We start from the raw sequence: 23,072 nt of genomic DNA on the forward strand, positions 1-23,072 counted from the left end.
GAATATTTCTATGTTGTCTGCATGATGAGTCGATAATGAAGGGATGTGTCTTTTGATTGGTTCGGCTCTGTGTCTTTCTCACTCAATCACCCACATAGACAACCACACACCTCCAATACAACTGTTGCTTTTTAAAATCCAAATAATGTGAGGCCTTAATTAACCCCCAAGGAAACCAAAAGACTTTGAGAGAACCAATCAAAGCTCAGCACATTCACACACGGACAATGTGGTGAAGAAGGCACGACAGCGACTATTCAACCTCAGGATGCGGAAGAAATTCAGCCTGTCACCGTCACCGAGGGCCCTCACAGTGTTCTACAGGAGCACCATCGAGAGCATACTGTCGGGCTGCATCACAACCTGGTACAGCAACTCCACTGCTGCAGACCGCAAGGCCCTCCAGGACAAATACAATACCAGGTGTTGCAGGAAGGCCAAGAAGATCATCAGGGACCCCAGCCATCCAAGCCATGGTTTGTTTTCCTTGTTTCCATCAATCAGATGCGGGCAGTATAGGAGCATCATGGCAAAAAAAAACGTAAGACTGGCCAATAGATTATAGATTAGATTAGATTCTACTCCCAGACCATCAGGCTGCTGAATACACCACTAGTCAGCTTCCTGCTGACTATCTCCCCAAGACTGGTGGAGAACTCTCAACAATCATTTGTATGATATCACATTGGTAATATCATAGCTAAGCAGGGCTTGGTTAAAACCCTGGATGGGAGACCAGAGTGGAGCTGCAGATAGATACATTCTCCAGTCAGAGGTGCTGCCCAACTTATTGTTTATTTTTCTGATTGTGGATATAATGTTGAAGATTTTATGTTGTTTTAAAGGTACAAATTCAACAATTTATACAAGGTTTGTCTATGTTAAAATGTGGTTACCATAATGAAATGTCATCCTCAAAACAACAGTTGCCATTAAAATCCAATGCATTTTCCACGTAGATTCCATGTCACAATACGTTGACAAATTACGTTGAAACAATGTTGATTCAACCAGTTTGTGACAAGTGGGTTCCTCAGGAAACGCCAGGGAACACCTCCTGCGCTCAGCTCCCAGCCTCCTGCATCTGTTCAGTCGCGACTCTCACCACATATGCACGCGCCACCAGTCGCGGACCGCTACAGCTGGAAAGTAACTTGACACAATAAAAATGACATAAAACTGAGGTTATTGTTTTATCATTCTGGTCTTTGAATAGCTTTCCTTTCTGTTTCTACGTGTGGATACGTGTGGTCTGGAATATAGCCTACGGGATGCTGTTTCACACAAGGATTAATGAACGATAAATGGTTCGGATGCTCGCGCGGATGGTTCCTGAAAATGGATACAGGTATGAGAGCACTTTGATTTCAACAAATGTAGCCTACTAATCAAATATCATAATAAAACGCTGCATTGTCTGAATTGTTTTATCCCGACAAAAAAAGGGACTGTAAGAATGTGTCCTACCCATAACAAAACGGGAAAGGGACTCTGTGTGAAGGGAGGGGGGCAGACTTGTGCTGCCTACAATTTGTGGAAGTTGACAAGACCTGTGATCATAATGCCACAGACTGGGATAGCCTATAGGCGTGGTTGGCCAGCCAAATAGAGGACAAATTGTTGTTTAGATATAGAATTGGTAATGCAATTCCAATCTTATTATTTCAATCATTGAAATCCCAAGTGTGAAAAGAGTCACTAGGTCTTTAGTCTGTATCTGAAACTGTGGACAACTACAGTGCAGTAGTTAGGCTTTCTATGAGGTACTGTTAAGGGAAAGGACTGTTGGTGGTCTAAAAATATATCTAATATATAACATAATCGAGTTATCTAATATCGAAACACATGAGTGATTATGAATTTATAGACACCAGATATTCTTTTGATAATGCGCATTATGGATTTTTGACAAGGTTGACAATGGCATTGTTCTGTTGTAATTATGGGGACATTATACAAGGAGTAAGCCTGTATGATGCTTGTCACATTGCTGCTTTGTTGAGAATCTGATTGGTTCTTCAAGGTACAGCCAGTGCTGTTTTCCTCAGGTTATGTTGAGGAGATCATATCACAGGAGGCTGGTGGCACCTTATTTGGGGAGGACTGGCTCATGGTAATGGCTGGTGCGGAGTTGGTGGAATGGTTTCAAATACCATGTGTTTGCTGCCATTCCATTTACTTCGTTCCAGCCATTATGAGCCGTCCTTCCCTCAGCAGCCTCCACTGGATCATATAGCCAAAATGTAATGTCCTTATGTAATGTCCTTCTGTGTCCTGTTTGACCAATTATGTTATCATATGTTTTATTTTGTCTTTAGTTTTTTTGTCCCTTGAAACGCACAACCCCAAAGGAGCAAAAACAGTCTATGAGAGGGGATTCTCTCCAGTGAATTGCAGAAAGTGACTTGGGGAAATCCTTTAGTGTTAACTTGTGTCCCTCTAAGCAAAGTGTCCACTGTCGATACGCTTCCCAGGTGCCCTAGTCCAGCGGATAGGGGAAATAATCATGCATTTTATGATAAAATTATCAAACTTGGTACACTAATTCTAGATACCTTAAAGGGACAATCTGCAGTTGAAATGATAACACAGGGTCCTCTCTGCCCCTGTTTCGATTAAAAGCTGAGGGATGGGGCTGGAGAAATGTAACCACTCTCAAATTCATAGACTGAGCTATGGAGGAAAGGGCTGACCATCCATGAGATGAAAATGATAGTTTTAACTATGTTTGAGCCTATACAATGTTTGTTTACATTTACTTTGTTTACAAACATTGGAGTAAAACAAGCGTATATTTTGGGTTCTGATGGGGTACGACTGTTGAACTTAGCTCACGAGGCATTTATTCATTAATTTAGAAAACAAAAAATGGATGTAGCAACTGCAGATTGCCCCTTTAAGTAAGGAACATTTTAATGATTGGAAGCAGTCTGGGAAGCGGAATTTACATTTGTAGGATAGCCGGAGGCAAAGTAATTAATATTCTTAAGTTACGTTGGGTGATTGGTTGAGACAGTAAGAACCGAACGACTTGAGAAACCTACCTTCAGCTTAATTACTTGGGAAATAAATGAAAGCCTCACCAATCTATTTAAGTTTCACTGTTCGATCATTCATAAGACGAGTTCACTAATCCTTATTTTTACATTTACACAAACTGTCTGTTGCTTGATGTTATCCCAAATGTATCAAAGATTAATTGGATATTAATGGCTACTGCCTGTCCAGTGAGCTAGCTAGCTACATTTATGTAATTTAGGTACCCTAAATGTGGTGGTCAGTGGATAAACTAACTATGACTTGAACATATTTGTCTGAAAACAAACTAGCCAATTATTGTTTCCCATGGTGTTATCATGTTTAACCAGTTTACTATTGTAGCCCGTGTGCCCATTAGCTCCCAAGTCTAGCTAGCGTTGTCATTTGGTGTCCACGATAAGCTAACTGTTAGCTAGCTAGTTGGCTACTGCATGGCCAGTGTGAGCCAGCATGCTAGCTAGCTAGCTACATTTCAGTCGGTAGCTATCCTTCTAAATGCAGTGGTCACTGGATAAACTAGCTATGAGTTGAATATATTTGTCTGAAAACAAACTAGTAGCCAGTTATTGTTGCCCATGGTGGAATCACATCTGCAGCTGGCTCCTGAAGCCTATGATGTGTCCATGAGCGACGGCTTTGTCTAAAAGGGATACAGCTTTTTTCAAAATTGACTTTTCGTAGCAGGTTTAGGAGAACTTACGTAGCAGGTTAGGAGAATTAAGATAGTAGGATAATTAGGTTAGAAAAAAGGTTAGGGTTAGCAAAAAAGCAACAACTTTTTACATCAATTTGACAAAAACTGCATCCCATCTAGACATGACCATGAGCTCCCAAGTCTAGACGCAGTCTAGCTAAGGTTATTATAAGAAAACGGTTGAGGTAATTCAAACCCTGTAGCTAGCTAGCAAGCCCTCCTTTGCGACAATGTTATTGGCATGCGAGAATATTAGATATGTATTTTCACTTTAAGATAACTGTCCTTAAAGTTGTTGGTTACTACTGGTTTTAGATTCGAGGCGAGATAAATTGTCTGCAATGTCTTTTGTGTTTTGGTAAGGGCTCGGAGTGATGTCACACACCCAAGAAGGCTCAGACAATCACCTGGCAGATAATGACTTTGCCTCTGGCTATCCTACAAAAGTAGATTTGCGTCTGGGAAGCCATTGGGGTGGTTAAGATTTTTGTTTTGTCGAACAAGCTCTATTTTGGTGGTCTCTGGTACATTCTAATGCTAGATTGTATTTTCAACCAGTAACTATCAGGAAATAACACTGATCACATTTTTTCACACTTTTACAGTGTTAGTTTCATCAGCTGTTGTACAATTAAGCAATAAGGCCAGAGGAGGTGTGGTATTTGGCCAATATACCATGGCTAAAGGCTGTTCTTAGGCGCAACACGGAGTACTTGGATATAGCCCTTAGCCGTGGTATAATGGCCATATACCACTAACCCCTGAGGTGCCTTATTGCTTTTATAAATGGTCCTGCAACAGCCTTCTCCTGGATATTCAGTGGTCCTCACCCTGGCTTGTCCTTTGTTGGCGCCATCTTGGTTTTTGGTTAAGAGAAAAAAAGTCCTTTAACCTCTACTCAGTGCCCTCTACTGGCCATCCCACCACTGCCAGTGGTGGGATGGCCAGGGGATGAACAAGGAGGCAACGAAAGACAACTGTGTAGGGATGAAAATATTAAGGATTTTATTTTCCCAAACTTTAAGTTGTTTACAAAGTAAGAGAAATCAAAACCATAGTGCATAAAAAGAGTACTCTAAGGTCTGTAAAATATAAACGTAAAACTGTTCTAACACCTCAAACATAGCTAAATGTATAACTGCGGTCTACATTGCTGAACAGGCGCAACTCTCAGGGTTAACTGAAGCCATAAGGTTAGCACATAGAATATAAAGTGAATGTCCAGTTCCACATTTCTCAGGCAGGTAGGCTACAAAGACACACGTAAATGATTAAGCATCTACGCCTTACATTTTTAGCATTAACATGATTTTAAGCATTAACATGATTAGTTGTAAATACAGTATCAATTTTAAATAGAAAATTCTAGCATATTTTAACCTGGGGAAATCCGTTTTCTCTATGCTGGATGCAGGTGGTATCTCCGACACACCCTTCCATGTCAGGATAATAGAATGTGCCAATTAGCAGCACACACTCTAACAAGCACACCTGGCCACTAAGCTGTAGACAAGGCACCAGAAAAGAGTTGAAATGGTAAAAAATGTAAAACAGATTGTTAATAAAGTTGCAAATATAAATCTATGAGCATGCACTCAACTTAGAATTAATATATGCAAACAGTAAATAAACAATGCAACAATTCAATAAAGGTGTGTCTGATATTTGAAATTAAAAACATGTGTTGGGTCATTATTTGATTTGACACTAAATATTTGGTGCAAATTAATGTTACCGTGCAAAGGATAGGGATATTTAGTTCCGCTGCTACATGCAGCCAACAGTTTCCATGTGTTTGATGCCATTCCATTTGCTCCGTTCCAGACATTTTTATGAGCCATCCTCCCCTCAGCAGCCTTCTGTGCCAATGCAGATTTAACCTCACTAGGGGGTGTGGGACGCTAGTGTCCCACCTGGCCAACATCCAGTGAAATTGCAGAGCGCCAAATTCAAAAACAGAAATACTCATTATAAAAATTCATGAAACATACAAGTGTTATACATGGGTTTAAAGATAAACTTCTTCTTAATCCAACCACGGTGTCAGATTTCAAAAAGGATTTACGGCGAAAGCATACCATGCGATTATCTGAGAACAGCGCCCAGCAGACAAATCATTACAAACAATAACAAGCCAAGTAGAGGAGTTACACAAGTCAGAAATAGTGATATAATTAATCACTTACCTTTGATGATCTTCATATGTTTGCACTCACAAGACACCCATTTACTCAATAAATATTAATTTTGTTCGATAAAGTCCATGTTTATATCCAAAAACCTCAGTTTTGTTAGCGCGTTTTGTTCAATAATCCACTGTCTCAAACAACATCCGGTGAAATTTCAGAGCGTGTAACTCAACAAAACAGAAATTCTCATAATAAACATACATAAAAGATACAAATGTTATATGCCAGCTTAAAGATAAACTTCTTGTTAATCCAACCGCTGTGACAGATTTCAAAAAGGCTTTACGGCGAAAGCAAACCATGCGATTATCTGAGAACAGCGCCCAGCAGACAAATCATTACAAACAGTTAGCAGCCAAGAAGAGGAGTAACAAAAGTCAAAAATAGCGATAAAATATATCACTTACCTTTGATGATCTTCATATGGTTGCACTCCGAAGACTCCATGTTACACAATAAATGTTAGTTTTGTTCGATAATGTCCCTCTTTATGTCCAAAAACCTCAGTTTTGTTGGTGCGTTTTGTTCAGCCATCCATTAGAACAAAGAGTGGTCACAACAGACAGACGAAAAATCTAAAAAGTACAATAAAAGTTCATAGAAACATGTCAAATGATGTTTAAAATCAATCCTCAGGTTGTTTTTGTCATAAATAATCAATAATATTTCAACCGGACAAAAGTTTCGTCAATAGAAAAGGAGAAACAAGAAAGGTGCGCTCCCGATTGCGCGCTGTACTCATGTCTGGAAATTTCCACTATCCACTCATTGAAAGTGCTGTATCTCTCTAATTTTTCTGAGTAAAAGCCTGAAACAATGTCTAAAGACTGGCCACATGTAGAAGAAGCCATAGAGATTGTGAACTGGGTCCTAAGTCTTTGCATGGTGGATAGGCTTTCAATGGAAAAACAGCCTTTCAAAATAATAGTACTTCCTGGATGGATTTTCCTCAGGTTTTCGCCTGCCATATCAGTTCTGTTATACTCACAGACATTATTTTAACAGTTTTGGAAACTTTAGAGTGTTTTGTAATTATATGCATATCCTAGCCTCTGGGCCTGAGTAGCAGGCAGTTTACTTTGGGCACGTTTTTCATCCAAAATTCCGAATGCTGCCCCCTACCCTAGTGAAGTTAACCTGTAATACTCTAAAGGACCAATTTTCCAAAATGACTGCCAACCAGCTATATTGGTTCTAATTGGACAGGGTTCACATTGCCATATTGCCATAAATAACTGGTACATAAAGCCCAATGATATCTTAAAAGTTAAGTGATGAGGAGAAGACAATAAAATAACCGAACTATGCCATATACTGTATATCTGTCCTTAAACTTTATGCAAAAATGTGGTAGAAATGTGCTCTCAAATTACTGTTCTGTAATTTGAATTGGCTATAACTTCATTAGTAAATGGTATATTAAGCCTAATGATGGCTTAAAATGTTCCAGGTAGTGTGGAAAACACAATCAAATGGATCATGTATGTTTTTAATGTTTAAAAATGCTGTCCAAGTCACAGATTGTTGTTGATATTTTGATCCCTCCATTGAGAGGATAACATTTCAGGAAGTTTACATACACCTTAGCCAAACACATTTAAACTTAGTTTTTCACAATTCCTGACATTTAATCCTAGTAAAAATTCCCTGTCTTAGGTCAGTTAGGATCACCACTTTCTTTTAAGAATGTGAAATGTCAGAATAATAGTAGAGAGAATTATTTATTTCAGCTTGTATTTATTTCATCACATTCCCAGAGGGTCAGAAGTTTACATACACTCAATTAGTATTTGGTAGCATTGCCTTTCAATTGTTTAACTTGGGTCAAACGTTTTGGGTAGCCTTCCACAAGCTCCCCACAATAAGTTGGGTGAATGTTGGCCCATTCCTCCTGACAGAGCTGGTGTAACTGAGTCAGGTTTGTAGGCCTCCTTGCTTGCAAGCACTTTTTCAGTTCAGCCCAAAAATATTTTATTGAATGAGGTCAGGGTTTTGTGATGGCCACTCCAATACCTTGACTTTGTTAAGCCATTTTCCACAACTTTGGAAGTATGCTTGGGGTCATTGTCCATTTGGAAGACCCGTTTGTGACCAAGCTTTAATTTCCTGACTGATGTCTTGAGGTGTTGCTTCAACATATCCACATAATTTTCCTGCCTCATGATGACATCTATTTTGTGAAGTCCACCAGTCCCTCCTGCAGCAAAGCACCCGCACAACATGATACTGCCACCCCCGTGCTTCACGGTTGGGATGGTGTTCTTCGGCTTGCAAGCCTCCCCCTTTTTCCTCCAAACATAACGATAGTCATTATGGCCAAACAGTTCTATTTTTGTTTCATCAAACCAGAAGACATTTCTCCAAAAAATACGATCTTTGTCCCTATGTGCAGTTGCAAACCGTAGTCTGGCTTTTTATGGCGATTTTGGAACAGTGGCTTCTTCCTTGCTGAGCGGCCTTTCAGGTTATGTCGATATAGGACTCGTTTTACTGTGGATATAGATACTTTTGTTCCTGTTTCCTCCAGCATCTTCACAAGGTCCTTTGCTGTTGTTCTGGGATTGATTTTCACTTTTCGCACCAAAGTACGTTCATCTCTAGGAGACAGAACGCGTCTCCTTCCTGAGTGGTATGACGGCTGCGTGGTCCCATGGTGTTTATACTTGCGTACAATTGTTTGTACAGATGAACGTGGTACATTAAGGCATTTGGAAATTGCTCCCAAGGATGAACCGGACTTGTGGAGGTCTACCATTTTCTTTCTGAGGTCTTGGCTGATTTCTTTTGATTTTCCCATGATGTCAAGCAAAGAGGCACTGAGTTTGAAGGTAGGCCTTGAAATACATCCACAGGTACACCTCCAATTGACTCAAATGATGTCAATTAGCCTATCAGAAGCTTTTACAGCCATTAAATCATTTTCTGGAATTTTCCAAGCTGTTTAAAGGCACAGTCAACTTAGTACATGTACATTTCTGACCCACTGGAATTGTGATACAGTGAATTCTAAGTGAAATAATCTGTCTGTAAACAATTGTTGGAAAAATTACTTGTGTCATGCACAAAGTAGATGTCCTAACCGACTTGCCAAAACTATAGTTTGTTAACAAGAAATTTGTGGAGTGGTTGAAAAATGAGTTTTAATGTCTCCAACCTAAGTGTATGTAAACTTCCGACTTCAACTGTATATAGTATTCTGTTGGTGGCAAGAATTTTATATAATAATTTAAATTGAAAAACTCTAATGGTTGAGTCAAGTGTCGTTTTTTGTACTGGTTCAAAACCATGTGCCATGGTATTGATACATCAAAAATATCATCCCATTTACTTTGCAACCTGTATGGCGCAGCTGTCAACATTTTTGTCCTCAGATGAAACTGGTATATTTTTCTATTTATGCCAATTCCTTTCAGCCAATTTGTATCTGTAATATATGGCAGGCAGACAAGTTCCTTACCTTCTCCCTTTTCCACTTGCCTTATCCATTTTTATGGTAGTGCTGCAATCAATTGGTTGTAAGTTTGGATTGAACAGATATTCGCATATATTTTCGATAACTGCATATGTGACATAACTATTCGTGATATCATTAATAAATATTATACAATTTTTAAACATTTTTCCATGAAGAATGTTTTTTTATTAATCAATATATTTCAGTTTAACCATAACACTTGTTTTTTGTGCTGACCGCTAACCTCACGATTTCCCCCTCTGTACGTTTTGAATAATCCGTTATCTCTTTTGGATATATCTAGTAGTAGCTCATGATGATGTCTTTTGTTTTGTTTTCAGATTTTAAGAAGCCTCCTCTTGCTCCTAAACCAAAACTTGTGAGTCACCTCACCTTCAAGCTGCCTTCCCCCCTCATGTCCCGGCCCTGCTCCTTAGCTAGGGGCCCCAAACCTCCCATCGCCCCCAAACCAACAGTACCACATGACCCTGAGGAGCACGACTCCTCCCTGCTCTGCAACAACACCCAGGAGGGGTACACCAACGGGGACCTGCTTTCCTCAGACTGGGACCTGGACCAGGACAACGAGCCAGAGGACTGTCTGAGTGGAGGGAAGGGGCTAGAGGAGGAGGAGCCAGTGGAACCTCAGTATGACTCATACTCTCTCAGTTCAGGGGCCAACGATCCTGAGAATGGTTATGAAGAGCAGAGGGAACAGGAGGAGGAGGAGGAGATGATGCAGGAGAAAGAGGAGGACTGGAGGTTAACTGACAGCATTCAAACAGAGGAGGTGGATTCTCTGGACACACTGGGGGTCAGTGATGCTGGATTCACAATTTACTCAGTGGACTCGGTGGAGATAATCGACACGGACATCACTGATGAGATTGACACAGAGGGTTGCTACGCGGGCGAGGCGCTGGCCGACACAGATGGCGTCTCTATCACCATCATTGAGGAGGAGGAGGCAGCATGCTACCTCTGTGAAACTTGGCCTGGGAAAGAAAAGAAGGAGAATGAGGAGGAAGAGCACCAAATAGAGGAAGAAGAGGCAGAAGAAGAAGCAGCTGATACCACAGCAGATGCAGTAACAGAATCTCTCTCTGAGGAACCCATAGATCTCTTCGTCAAAGACAACATAGAGGAGGACCTTGTTACCCAAGAGCCTTCATCCTTCAAGGAGGAGGATGAGGGGGAAGTAGAGGAATCCTCACCTTACCCTGGTAGTCCTACCAATGTCCTACAGGAGGACTTAGGATATGATGTCATTGGTCCTTCAGAGGAGAGAGCAGAAAGGTATCAACCATATTCCATAATTGATGAAGAGCCCATGACTATTCAGTACAGTATGGAAGAGGGTGAGCACCAACACAGCAAACATAAAGCAAAACAACTTTTCAACACAGAGGAGGAAGCAGTTGACCCTAGCCTCGAACCCTACTACATCTCAACTGAGGACATTGTGGATCCAGAGCAGAGCCCTGCAGAGGGCATAAGTGATGGATCAGCAGAGAGTGAGATCACACCGAAAGAATCTTCACTGGTCACAACAGAGACCACGGAGCCCAGTGAGTACGCAGCCATAGGTGATGATGACTCGCTGTGTGAGGACATGGGGCATATTGAGTGTGTCTCTTCTGAGGACTACGTCGAGATAGGAGATGACGATGATGACGATGATGACGACAGGGAGAACGTGACAGGTTCATGTCAGAGAAGGATGTCTGTAGTCCAGAGGGTGGAGGCTTTCTTGAACCAGAGTAACAACCAGCCCCGCTTCAGGCTGGTGTCCATCTCAGTGCCAGCAGACACAGACACCTCCCAGGCCTCATTGTTCTCTGACAGCAAGCTACTCTCCCCAGATGACTCTGATGTGTTCAGGGATGAGGAGGACCTAGAGGGCCACATCATTCCCTACCTGGATGAGACCACCGACACAGAAGGTAACCTTAGTGATGAGCATGTCTACGAAGAGGCAGGCCTGGACTCAGAGGGGGAGAATTTCCTGCCTTTTGACAGAAAGTCCATTGTGACCAGGTCCCGGTCGTTGTCAGGGAAAGTGTCTGGTTACGTGCCTGATACGGTTCCTGAGGAGGCGGGCTCCGAGTTCCACCTTCAGAACTACTGCGAGGTGGAATTGGACCGGAGCGGACCCACGCTGAGCAGCAGTCCCATGTTAAACTCAACCCGGGCCAAGAGCTCATCCAAACAACATCGCTTTCTCCTGTACCCCCGCTCCTTCTCCATGGAGGGACGGGACCTGCCCCTGTGTGTGTACAGGGAGGGCCAGGGTTCCCCGGGGGAGAGGAGGGAGGACAGCCTCTCCCTGCCCTGTGTCATGGGTTCGTCTGGAAGCTTTTCCCAGCAAAGTCCCCTGCCCTCCAGCGGCCTGTCCACCCCTACTTCAATGGTGGACATCCCTCCTCCCTTTGAGCTAGCATACATCACCAAGAAGCCCATCACCAAGAGCTCTCCATCCCTGTTCATCGAGGGGGACTCCCCAGACAGGCAGAAGAAGAAGAAGTCCTCCTTCAAGCGCTTCCTGATGCTGAAGTTCAGGAGGAAGACGGAGAGCAAGCTGCTGGTTGACGTCAATGTGTCCTCCTCCAGGTCCTCCCCTGAGTCCAGCCACCACGGCCCCACCAGGGTCCTTGATTTAGACAGGCGCAGCACAGGCAGCTCCCCGCAACTCAAGTCCCGGATGGTCAGTAAGCCCCAGCGCTCTCCAGACTCCCCCTCCACCTTCCTGTTCTATAAGGATGGGAAGAGAAAAGGGGGTTCCGTGGCCTTCCTCAACCGCAGTGTGGCCCGGGTGGAGTCCTTTGAGGACCGCTCCCGCGCCCCCTACACCCCCCTCCCCCTGACCAAGCCCCGCTCCATCTCCTTTCCCAACACTGACATGTCAGACTACGAGAATATCCCTGCCCAGACCCTCAGCTCCGACTATGAGAACATCCAGATCCCTTCCCGGAGGCCTGTACGACCGGGGACCTTTGCAGAGTTCTTTGACCATACGAGTCGGGTGCTGTCCTCTGCCAATGACACTGATGGTTACGTGGATATGAGTAGCTTCCCTGGGTTTGAGAGAAAAGCTCAGTCGCCTGAGCAAGAGCCTGAAAGGTATGGGTAAATTTGAGTTGAACTTAACTTTTACATCTGCCTTAGATCTCAAGGTGTATAGTTTGCACTGGTAACACACTTTTAATATGTGGTGTGTTATGTGTGTACTGTATGAGAGTGAACCACTGAAGTAGATAGATGCTCCCAGTTGTGATATTAGTGATCCCTGCCACCTCTTATACAGAGCACTAGCCTTTTTGATTACTTTGTCCCCGTTGTGTGTGTTTACTACTCCCTAGGGATAAGGGATTTATAACTGTTTCTAAGGGAGGGTCCCTTGCTGCCATGACAACACAGTGGTCTGTCACACACACACACACACACACACACACACACACACACACACACACACACACACACACACACACACACACACACACACAACACTATCCCTATAATCATCATTAAGCATTATAGTCATCATATTGCACATGACATAAAGGAGACCGTGGGGCCGCTGGACTGGTGGAGACTGCTTGGAAGTTGTACTTACATGTTCAGTCACATACAGTATGAGTTAGTTCATCATTGAGGAATACACATATCAATTAATTTTGGCAGATCATAGTTTTTCTGCTTTGGATGGCTACCTAAGGTATTATACAGACCTCCCCGGATGATTCATTTTCAGAACATTTTGGACTCTTCCTTCCAGTCAGCCAATCAGAAAGAAGATTGGGAGATGCAATCTCAGTGTTCCGTTAGCTCTATGATGTGTTGCCCTCAGCAATGCAGTATAGTAGCCATGTTTACTATTCTGGAGGTGTATGGGAGTTAAACACAAGGGTGTTTTGATACACAGGACTCTGGGAATCCTCTGAATTGATGATGCTGTTGCATGTTGTTGCATCACAAGCATCCAAAAGATGTTCAGTTCACATTAACGCAGGGGTGTCAAACATACGATCTGGTCCTCAAGGAGGTCCAATCCGGCCTGCAGGTGGTTTGAGTAAAAAACTCAATATACTTTAAAATGACTAAAACCAAATGGAAACTGTGTAGAAATGATAATGGACCTATATTCATACAGTTTCTTGACTGTGTCCAGCTCGCTAATAATTACCCAAATGAAAGCTAGACAGTCAGGGAGCATAGAAAATTCAAAAAATGACGGATAGAGGACTATTTTTGCAAATTTGTAAGGCAAGGAAATATTTTAAAAATCAGTGCGGCCCTCTGGACCTCGTTGAAAACCGAATGCGGCCCCTGGTGCAAAACTTGTTTGACACCCCAGCATTAAGGTGACATATTGGTGCACTGCAAATTTTAGATTACAATTTGAACACCCTCATTATTCAATTGAACACTTTCTTAGTGTGTATAATATGACCCACCGAAATAGTGTTAAACTAACACTTTTCAGTGTTGATAAACTAACACCCCAAGAGTGTTGAGTCCCTAACACCATGGGTGTTGCAAATTCTGACTTAAATTAACACTTTCTTAGAGCTGATGCTGTTCATAGTGTTAGGGAATTAACACCTGTGGTCTTACAGTAACTCGTTTTGGGGTGTTGTTTTAACACTGTAGGACAGGGATCATCAACTAGATTCAGCCGCAGGCCGATTTTTTTCTTGAGTGGATGGTCGGGGGGCCGGACCATAACGACAAATAATTTGTAGACTGCAAATTGACCGCAAGAAGCCGAATATAATGTTCGACTAAAACAATAATTTCAAACCTTGCTTACCTCGTGCCCCTTTATTATGCATGGGAATACTTTGGAACAGATTTCTTATATTAAAATCACTTGGAGCTGATTTCCTGGTGTTTAAAAAAAATATTTTTATGTCCTTTGGAAAGTATTCAGGCCCCTTGACTTTTTCCACATTTTGTTACATTACAGCCTTATTCTAAAATGGATGTCTAAAAGTTTTTTTTCCCTTTTTCCCTTTTTTTTCCCTTCAACAGTCTACACACAATTCCCCATAATAACAAAGCGAAAACAGTAACTTTTTTATTTTAGCAAATATATTAAATATAAAAAACAGAAATACCTTATTTACATAAGTATTCAGACCCTTTGCTATGAGACTCAAAATTGAGCTCAGGTGCACCCTGTTTCCATTGATCATCATTAAGATGTTTCTACAACTTGATTGGAGTCCACCTGTGGTAAATTCAATTGATTGGACATGATTTGGAAAGGCACACACCTGTCTAAATAAGGTCCCACAGTTGACAGGTCATGTCAGAGCAAAAACAAAGCCATGAGGTCGAAGGAATTGTCCGTAGAACTCAGAGACAGGACGAGGCACAGATCTGTGGAAGGGCACCAAAACATTTCTGCAGCATTGAAGGTCCCCAACAACACAGTGGCCTCCATCATTCTTAATTGGAAGAAGTTTGGAACCACCAAGACTCTTCCTACAGCTGGTCGCCCAGCCAAACTGAGCAATCGGGTAAGAAGGACCTTGGTCAGAGAGGTGACCATGAACCTGATGGTCACTCTGACAGAACTCCTCTGTGGAGATGAGAGAAACTTCCAGAAGGACAACTATCTCTGCAGCACTACACAATAGACTGGCCAGACGGAAGCCACTCCTCAGTAAAAGACACATGACAGCCAGCTTGGAGTTTGCCAAAAGGCACCTTAAGACTCTCAGACCATGAAAAACAATATTCTCTGGTCTGATGAAACCAAGATTGAACTCTTTGGCCTGAATGCCAAGCATCACATCTGGAGGAAACCTGGCACAATCCCTACGGTGAAACATGGTGGTGGCAGCATCATGCTGTGGGGATGTTTTTCAGCGGCAGGGACTGGGAGACTAGTCAGGATCGAGGCAAAGGAGAACAGAGCAAAGTACAGAAAGATCCTTGATGGAAACCTGCTCCATTGCGCTCAGGACCTCAGACCGGGATGAACGTTCACCTTCCAACAAGAGAACGACCCTAAGCACACAGCCAAGACAATGCAGGAGTGGCTTTGGGGCAAGTCTCTGAATGTCCTTGAGTGGCCCAGCAAGAGCCCGGACTTGAACCCGATCGAACAGCTCTGGAGAAACCTGAAAATAGCTGTGCAGCAATGCTCCCCATCCAACCTAACAGAGCTTGAGAGGATCTGCAGAGAAGAATGGGAGAAACTCCCCAAATACGGGTGTGCCAAGCTTGTAGCGTCATACCCAAGAAGACTCGATGCTGTAATCGCTGCCAAATGTGCTTCAACAAAGTACTGAGTAAAGGGTGTGAATACGTAAATGTGTAAATTATGTAAATGTGATATTTCCATTTTTTATTGTAATACATTTCTATAAAATGTATAATTTATAAAATCCTGTTTTTGCTTTGTCATTATGGGGTATTGGGTGTAGATTGATGAACAATTTCATAAATTTTAGAATAAGGCTCTAACGTAAAAAATGTGGAAAAAGTCAAAGGGTCTGAATACTTTCCGAAGGCACTGTGTGTGTGTGTGTGTGTGTGTGTGTGTGTGTGTGTGTGTGTGTGTGTGTGTGTGTGTGTGTGTGTGTGTGTGTGTGTGTGTGTATGTTTGTGTGTGTGTGTTAAAGCATTATTTTCATATTTATTTCCAAGGGTGCCTTTTGAGTGAATTTTAGAAGTAACAGTACCACCCATGACTGTGTTTGCTAGTGACAGAGACATGATTGTTAAAATACTTTGACAGCCTTATTTTTACCTTAACACAGTGGTCTGAAACTCCTGGTTTGCAAGCCATATTATGAAGGCTTGCAAATTGTATCATTTCTACTGGAATCCAGCCAGTATTAGAATATCCAACAATTGAAACTTTTAATCACTGCGGTTAGAATGACTGCCAAGGTAGGGAAGAATGATAAATGAGACTACTTAAACCGTCTAAACTGGTACAACCATCTCAATAACGGGAAAATGTTATTTATCTTTGTGTAGTATAAGATCAATTACTCAATTAATGTGCATGCAGAAACATAGATATTAAAACAAGCTATTTCTAAAAAGCAACCTGCAACAAATCATGCTGGGAAATATGATGCTATAGCCCCTCCCATGTCTTTTTCACTCTGAGAGGTAGCGGAAATTAACTCAACGCAGTCGAGAAACACCTGGTTAACACTTCATTTATTCACCGCAGGTGGCGTCAATATCAATCCCACTGGTGTTAACCCCACTAGAATCAACACTCAGATATAACACTCACAAGACTTGTTACCTCAACACAGAGATTATAATACCTACACATTTGTTGTGTGCTTTTAATTTCCAATGAAATTGTTTGCAAATAAAGGGTCAGAGATCCACTGCCTGTACCAAACACATAGGGTCTTACTGTTTTCTACTCTCACATTTGAATTGATATGGTTTTTGACTGCACATATTGACTGTCTTTACTTTCCATAGCAGGCTTTTGGCTATTAATCAGTTTGTCATGGTCAGGAGAATTACACTGTATGTTGTAGCTGAAGGTTGGTGAGCAGTGGTCAGGGGATCTGCCTGTAGGTGTTGGCTAAAGACAATACAGACTCAAACTTGAATTGATGTTCGACAACTCAGACTCGCGATGCATTTGGCAAGGACTACAGACTATCTGGACACCACCCTGGGTCTGGGCACCACCCTCTACAACTGGATCCCGGACTTCTTGATGGGCAGTCCACAGGCTGTGAAGATTGGCATCCACACCTCCTTCACACTGATTCTTAACACATGGGGCGTGACTTTGCATGACACCAACTCCATAATCAAGTTTGCTGACAACACCACTGTTGTAGGCCTGATAATCAACAACAATGAGTCAGCTTGTAGGGTGGAGGTAAGTTAACTGGCATTGTGGTGCCAGGACAACAACCTCTCCCTCAACGTCAGCAAAACAAAAGAGTTGATGGTTCATTTCAGAAAGCAGAGGAGGGAACATGCCCCAATCCACATCAACAGGACTGCAGTAGAGAGAGTGTAGCAGTTTTACGTTTCTCCGCGTCCAGCCCTATCGTTTCGTTCTGAACAGAACCATAATTTTTTCCGTTGCATTCACTGTTCCAACCAGCAAAATAATGTTCTACACAGGTTCGAATTTTTGCAATTTTTGTGGGACTAGAAAAAAATGCCTGGAACGTGAAAGTACGTTATTAATCAGTTCCCATGCGTTAAAAAGAATTGTTCAGTTCCGAAACAGTACATAATATTTACATTTTCGGTTCGGGTTCTGTTCCTCAAATAATTTGTTATTTTACAGTTTTCTGTTCTGTTCCCCGAGGACTTGACATGAACCAACAACACCACCACTCTTGTCAAGAGGGTGCAACAGCATCTCTACTTCCTAAGGTGGCTGAAGAATCATTCTCCAAATACTACTGCTGCACCATTGAGAGCGTCCTCCTGACCAGTTGCATCACGGCCTGGTATGGGAATTGCTCCGTCCACGACAGCAAGGGCCTCTAGCGGGTGGTGAAGACAGCCCAGTACATCACTGGACCGCGCTCTCACCCATCCAGGACATCTACTCTAAACGGTGCCTGAGGAAGGCCCGCAGCATCGTCAAGTACACCACACACCCCAGCCACGAGCTGTTCACTCCCTTACCATCGGGCAGATGATATCAGAGCATGAGGTCTGATACCAACAGGCTCAGAGACAGTTTCTATCTACAAACCATCGGACTGCTGAACACTTGAACTGGGCTGACCACATATGTACTCACTCACTCACTCACTCACTCACTCACTCACTCACTCACTCACTCACTCACTCACTCACTCACTCACTCACTCACTCACACACACACACACACACACACACACACACACACACACACACACACACACACACACACACACACACACACACACACACACATTCATGCTACATACACATCACAACTGCTGCTACCAGAATCTTATTATGATTGCTAAATACTGCACAATTGAAACACTTGCCCCCCAAATTCCCCTTCCCCAAAATATATATTATACGTATGCTAAAATGTTTATTATATTCTACTGAGCCGTTTACTGTATGTTCTTATTTTTATATTTTCTTATTTCTTATTGTTGTTGCATTTATCGAGAAGGAACCAGCAAGTAAGCATTTCTTTGGACGGTGAATACCATGTGTATCCCGTACATACAACAAATAAAACTTGAACTTGAAACTTGGGGTTGGTCAACAGTGGTCAGGGGCTCTGCCTGTAGGTGTTGGCTAGAGGTTGGTCAGCAGTGGGCAGGAGCCCTGCCCATAGGCTAGGTGTTGGCTACAGGAAGGCCTGGGTGTGGGGCCTGTGAGGTCATTGTCAGGTCATCCCTGGGGAGGAAGTGTCCTGCCTTTGAGCGTCCACTTCCCTGTTTACGGGAAATGCCGGAGAAGGGGTGGAGGACTTTAAAGGGCTTACAGTACATACAGGTCTTGACTTGTTTGTGGTGATGAATGCAGAAACAGTCAAGCATCGGGTTACACCTCTTGTGATAGCATTAGCAGCACAGCACTGAACATACTGAGGCACAATTATTTGTTACCCCGGTCTTCTTCACAGGTATCTTTACTAATTTCGCCACTAGAATAATTACTATCCGAGAAACCAAGTCCTTCAGAATATTTGAGGTCACTGACCAGTGGATACTCACCCTTCCACTATCAGCAGGACAAACAAATAATCTTACAAAGAGCCTGGGGAAGCGGGGAAGTATCATTTGTTATCCCCTTTTGTAATTTGCCACTGTAGATTTGTTCTTTGGCTGTAATAAAGCATTATAGCACAGAGGCTGCAGAGACCGGATGCTATTGCCATGGTTAAGGGACAAAGTTGTAACATGCAGAGATTAAGATGTGTTTTTGGTTGGAAATTATTTGGAAGCTGAAAACTGGGAACTAACTCAATCGGTTCCTGTGTTCCGATTTAGTCGAGGACACTACTATTAACTGCATCCCCTCCCATTGATGCTGGTCCATGGCCTGGGTATGGCTGTGTCGCTGGAGGCACTCTAGGTTTATTGGTGGTCTTTCCCCACACTAAAAATACCTCTCATCTCTTCTCATAATTTCACGTTGTCGCTCTCCATATGTCTGATGTTCCTCCATATAACCTGCTATTATTACTGCAGTATTGAGGCATATAAAGTCAACTCAGTTGAGTGCTATTCTTCTGCATCATATATCTCACAGATAAAGGTTTATGGAGGGAGGAGAGTGGCACTGCTCTCACTAAGAGCCAAATTATGCAGAGAAAACGGAAATATTGGTACAACTTTATAGACTTTGTATACACTGAGAGTACAAAACATTAGGAACACCTTCCTGATATTTAGTTGCACCCCCTTTGGCCCTCAGAACAGCCTCAATTCATCAAAACATGGACGCTAAAAGGTGTCGAAAGCGTTCTACAGGGATGCTGGCCATGTTGACTCCAATGCTTGCCACATTTGTGTCAAGTTGGCTGGATGTCCTTTAGTTGGTGGACCATTCTTGATACACACGGGAAACTGTTGAGCGTGAAAAACCCAGCAGCGTTATAGTTCTTGACACACTCAAACCGGTGTGCCTGTCACCTACTACCATACCCTGTTTCAAAGACACTTCAATATTTTGTCTTGCCCATTCACCCTCTGAATGGCACACATACACAATCCATGTCTCAATTGTCTCAAGGCTTAAAAATCCTTCTTTAACCTGTCTGATCCCTTCATCTAAACTGATTGAAGTGGATTTAACAAGAGACATCAATAAGGGATCATAGCTTTCACCTGGATTCACCTGGTCAGTCTATGTAATGGAAATAGCAGGGAGTCCTTATGTTTTGTACACTCAGTGTAAATGTAAATGCTGTAAATGCTGTATAAAGATAATACTTCATGTTGTGGTCTGTAGATAAAGACATTCATGATGGAAATGCCATACTGTACATTGGAATGGGCAGATAGAATCTTGAAAAATGTCTCTAACAATGTCATTGTTCTCTTCCTGAACAAATGGTTTTTAATTTGTTTCCCTGAGAGACTTTGAGTTTTATTAGCCATTCATCATGGCAGAAGGCCTGACACCGTGACCTATGAGAGATCACTCTGGGGTTGATTAATCCTCCTTTCCATTGATCAGACATGTTCCTCCTCATTTCCTATAAAGAAGCGTTACCAGCCCTCTCTGTGTTGGTTTGGAAATGGACCCTAGCTGAAGACAAGCTGTCTCACTCTGTCTCCCACCTTCATATTCATCTCAAGGATGGTTTTTATGTTTTGTTATTTTTTTTATCTTACTAATGATTAGAGTTTGGGATTTTATGAATTTGATCCACTGCCCATCAGATGAGTTACAGCTTCATAATGCCTCCCTGTAAATGTCCTTTGGTTTAGTAATATCTTTGATGGGTTTATTGTCTCTCCTCTCTTTCCTCTCCTTCCTTCCTTCACTGGCTCACACTCATCATCTGCCAGATTTCAGAAAACTGCACTGACAAAACTGTCACGGTATGGTGTGTGTGTGTTTGTTAACATACATATGTTGATGTTTGAATGTGTATTTGTGGACATGTATGTGTGAACTACAGTAGGATCTTAATTTGAGCCAGATTGCTACAGCAGGAAAATAATCCTGCAGCAACAGGAAATGTGGATTATTATGTGTATTATAACTGATGATACATTTTTCGTAAGAGAAAATCAAGTCTGAAATTTGTAAGTGGAAATTACAAACTTCAGAAGCCTTTTTTAACCTCAAATACACTACATGTTTTACATTTCCTGCATAGCAGGAAAGTTCACCTGCAACAGGGTGATCAAATTAAGATCCTACATCTCTATACTGATGCTCTTATCTGGTCCTGTCCTCTCAGTGCCTATACAGAAGCCTACACCGTGTGCGCCATAGCTGTTGGTTCACCTGGCGGGTCAGGGGTTGAGGCGGGAGGTGGGACAGCGGAGGAGGAGGACCAAGAACAAACCTCTGAGGAGGAGGAGGGAGGAGCAGATAACACATATGACAGACGGGTAAGTTTTCAAAACCAAGATGTTGTTATTGTATTATATGTGCTATTCGATAGATATTTGTTACTGATAATGTTGTTCTTTACAGACCGACGGTCGATCCAGAGCCTTCTACATTGCCAAAGAGCTGGTGGACACTGAGAGATTGTGAGTGACCTGAGCATCACATATAACACTACTTATCAGCATCATTGTAACTCTTTAACTCTGTAACATTGTTGTGTCCTTTTCACCTTGTTTCACCTTAATACCCTGTAAATGAATGCATTTTTACATTCATCTGCACATGTAAACCTGACAGTGCCTCAATTCTTTCTCTGCAGACATGTGAAAGCCCTCAAGCTTCTCCAAGAGGTAGGTATCAAGAAGTCTCTGAACCAGACATGTATTTCTAGATGGATTGGATTTCCTCTCACCTTCATGGAGCAAACTCTGCTCTAGGAAAGCTCTCTGTCATTGGGCGTTTAGTGCCCCTATGATACAGAAGATGGATCGGAGAGGCAGACAACAAGATTTATACAAATCCCCTCTGTTGCAATCCCAATACTAGGCTATAAGCAAGGGGAAATAATGTCTAGATGCTTTTTACAGTGGAGATCAAGTTTATGAATTGCCTGGCTGGGCTAATGGGACAGTGGATGTGCAGTGATTTCTCAGATAGAACAGTAGACAGGCATTTCGCCATCATAGACATGGGTTGTTGTGTATAGATAACAGTTGGAAACTTGGCTTGGGAGAGAGGGAAGGAAGGATGTATCTATAATACAATGTAATTGTATTTATTTTTGTGCCTTGCAAACCGGCTGTAAAATGAATAAGAGTTCTGGACAAATTAGGAGAGAATGTCAAGTCGTTATTATTCCTTGTTTGCCATTATATCCAATGGTGGTTATTGGTGAGAGTGGAGATGGGCTCTATCCGAGGGCCAAGGTGGCTGGGAGGGCATCAGACACTTCCCTGAAGTATGTGTGGTGCCTCCACTCATCTCACTTTTGTCTCTCTGTGAACCACTTTCCCCACGTAGAGCCCCACCAACCACTATACTTTAGTTTAATTTTGAAGGTATTACAAACTGATGTTGTGACTTTACTTTCATTAATCTGATTACTTTTATTTATCGAATCAACTAACTATGTTTAATTGTTACCCGATTAAATTAATAATGTAACAATTAACTCATTAGGAATTTGGGGCACCATGAGAGCAGTTGTTAAAAGAGTTACCATCTGCCGAATTAAACTCTAAATGTCTTTACCTATCACATCCATAAAACAGTCAATGTATTAATGATAACCTCTTATCATATCGTCATTCTGAACAGTCATATCCTTCTTGGATCTGCAAAAACCCCAGCCTTACATATGATTCAATCCTACACAAATTGGTTTAATTATTTATTTTATAGCTAAATAAATAATAACACAGAATAAACATACACACTCAATACATGAGAAAAGGTCCCTAGCGGACTGACACAATATGGTAGCTTTTTACAAAACAACATGGAGAGGGAGAGAGAGAGAGAGAGAAAAAGAAAGCGAGACACATCGTTTATACATTTTAGAAACTATTCCCACAGTAATAATGTACTTTGCACAAGAACCGCCACCCCTTTAGAATTAGAAATCATGAATGTATTTACGTGTGTATGCCTTCGCTCGCCATTT

General features: G+C 42.2%; 1 protein-coding gene across 2 annotated transcripts in view; it reads left to right on the top strand.

Annotated features, from left to right (window-relative positions):
- Nucleotides 1-1,101: 1,101 nt before the first annotated feature.
- The window catches only part of fgd5b (FYVE, RhoGEF and PH domain containing 5b), a 64,455-nt gene continuing 42,484 nt past the window's right edge, over nucleotides 1,102-23,072 (top strand). For both annotated transcript variants that reach the window (XM_029775361.1, XM_029775362.1), the window contains exons 1-5: nucleotides 1,102-1,348; nucleotides 9,718-12,496; nucleotides 21,255-21,408; nucleotides 21,494-21,552; nucleotides 21,729-21,759. In XM_029775361.1, coding sequence (XP_029631221.1) covers nucleotides 1,294-1,348; nucleotides 9,718-12,496; nucleotides 21,255-21,408; nucleotides 21,494-21,552; nucleotides 21,729-21,759 — 3,078 coding nt within the window. In that variant the 5' untranslated portion in view covers nucleotides 1,102-1,293. The remainder of the gene's footprint in view (nucleotides 1,349-9,717; nucleotides 12,497-21,254; nucleotides 21,409-21,493; nucleotides 21,553-21,728; nucleotides 21,760-23,072) is intronic.

The sequence above is a fragment of the Salmo trutta genome, chromosome 14, assembly GCF_901001165.1.
Source record: "Salmo trutta chromosome 14, fSalTru1.1, whole genome shotgun sequence".
In the NCBI taxonomy this organism is placed as follows: domain Eukaryota; kingdom Metazoa; phylum Chordata; class Actinopteri; order Salmoniformes; family Salmonidae; genus Salmo; species Salmo trutta.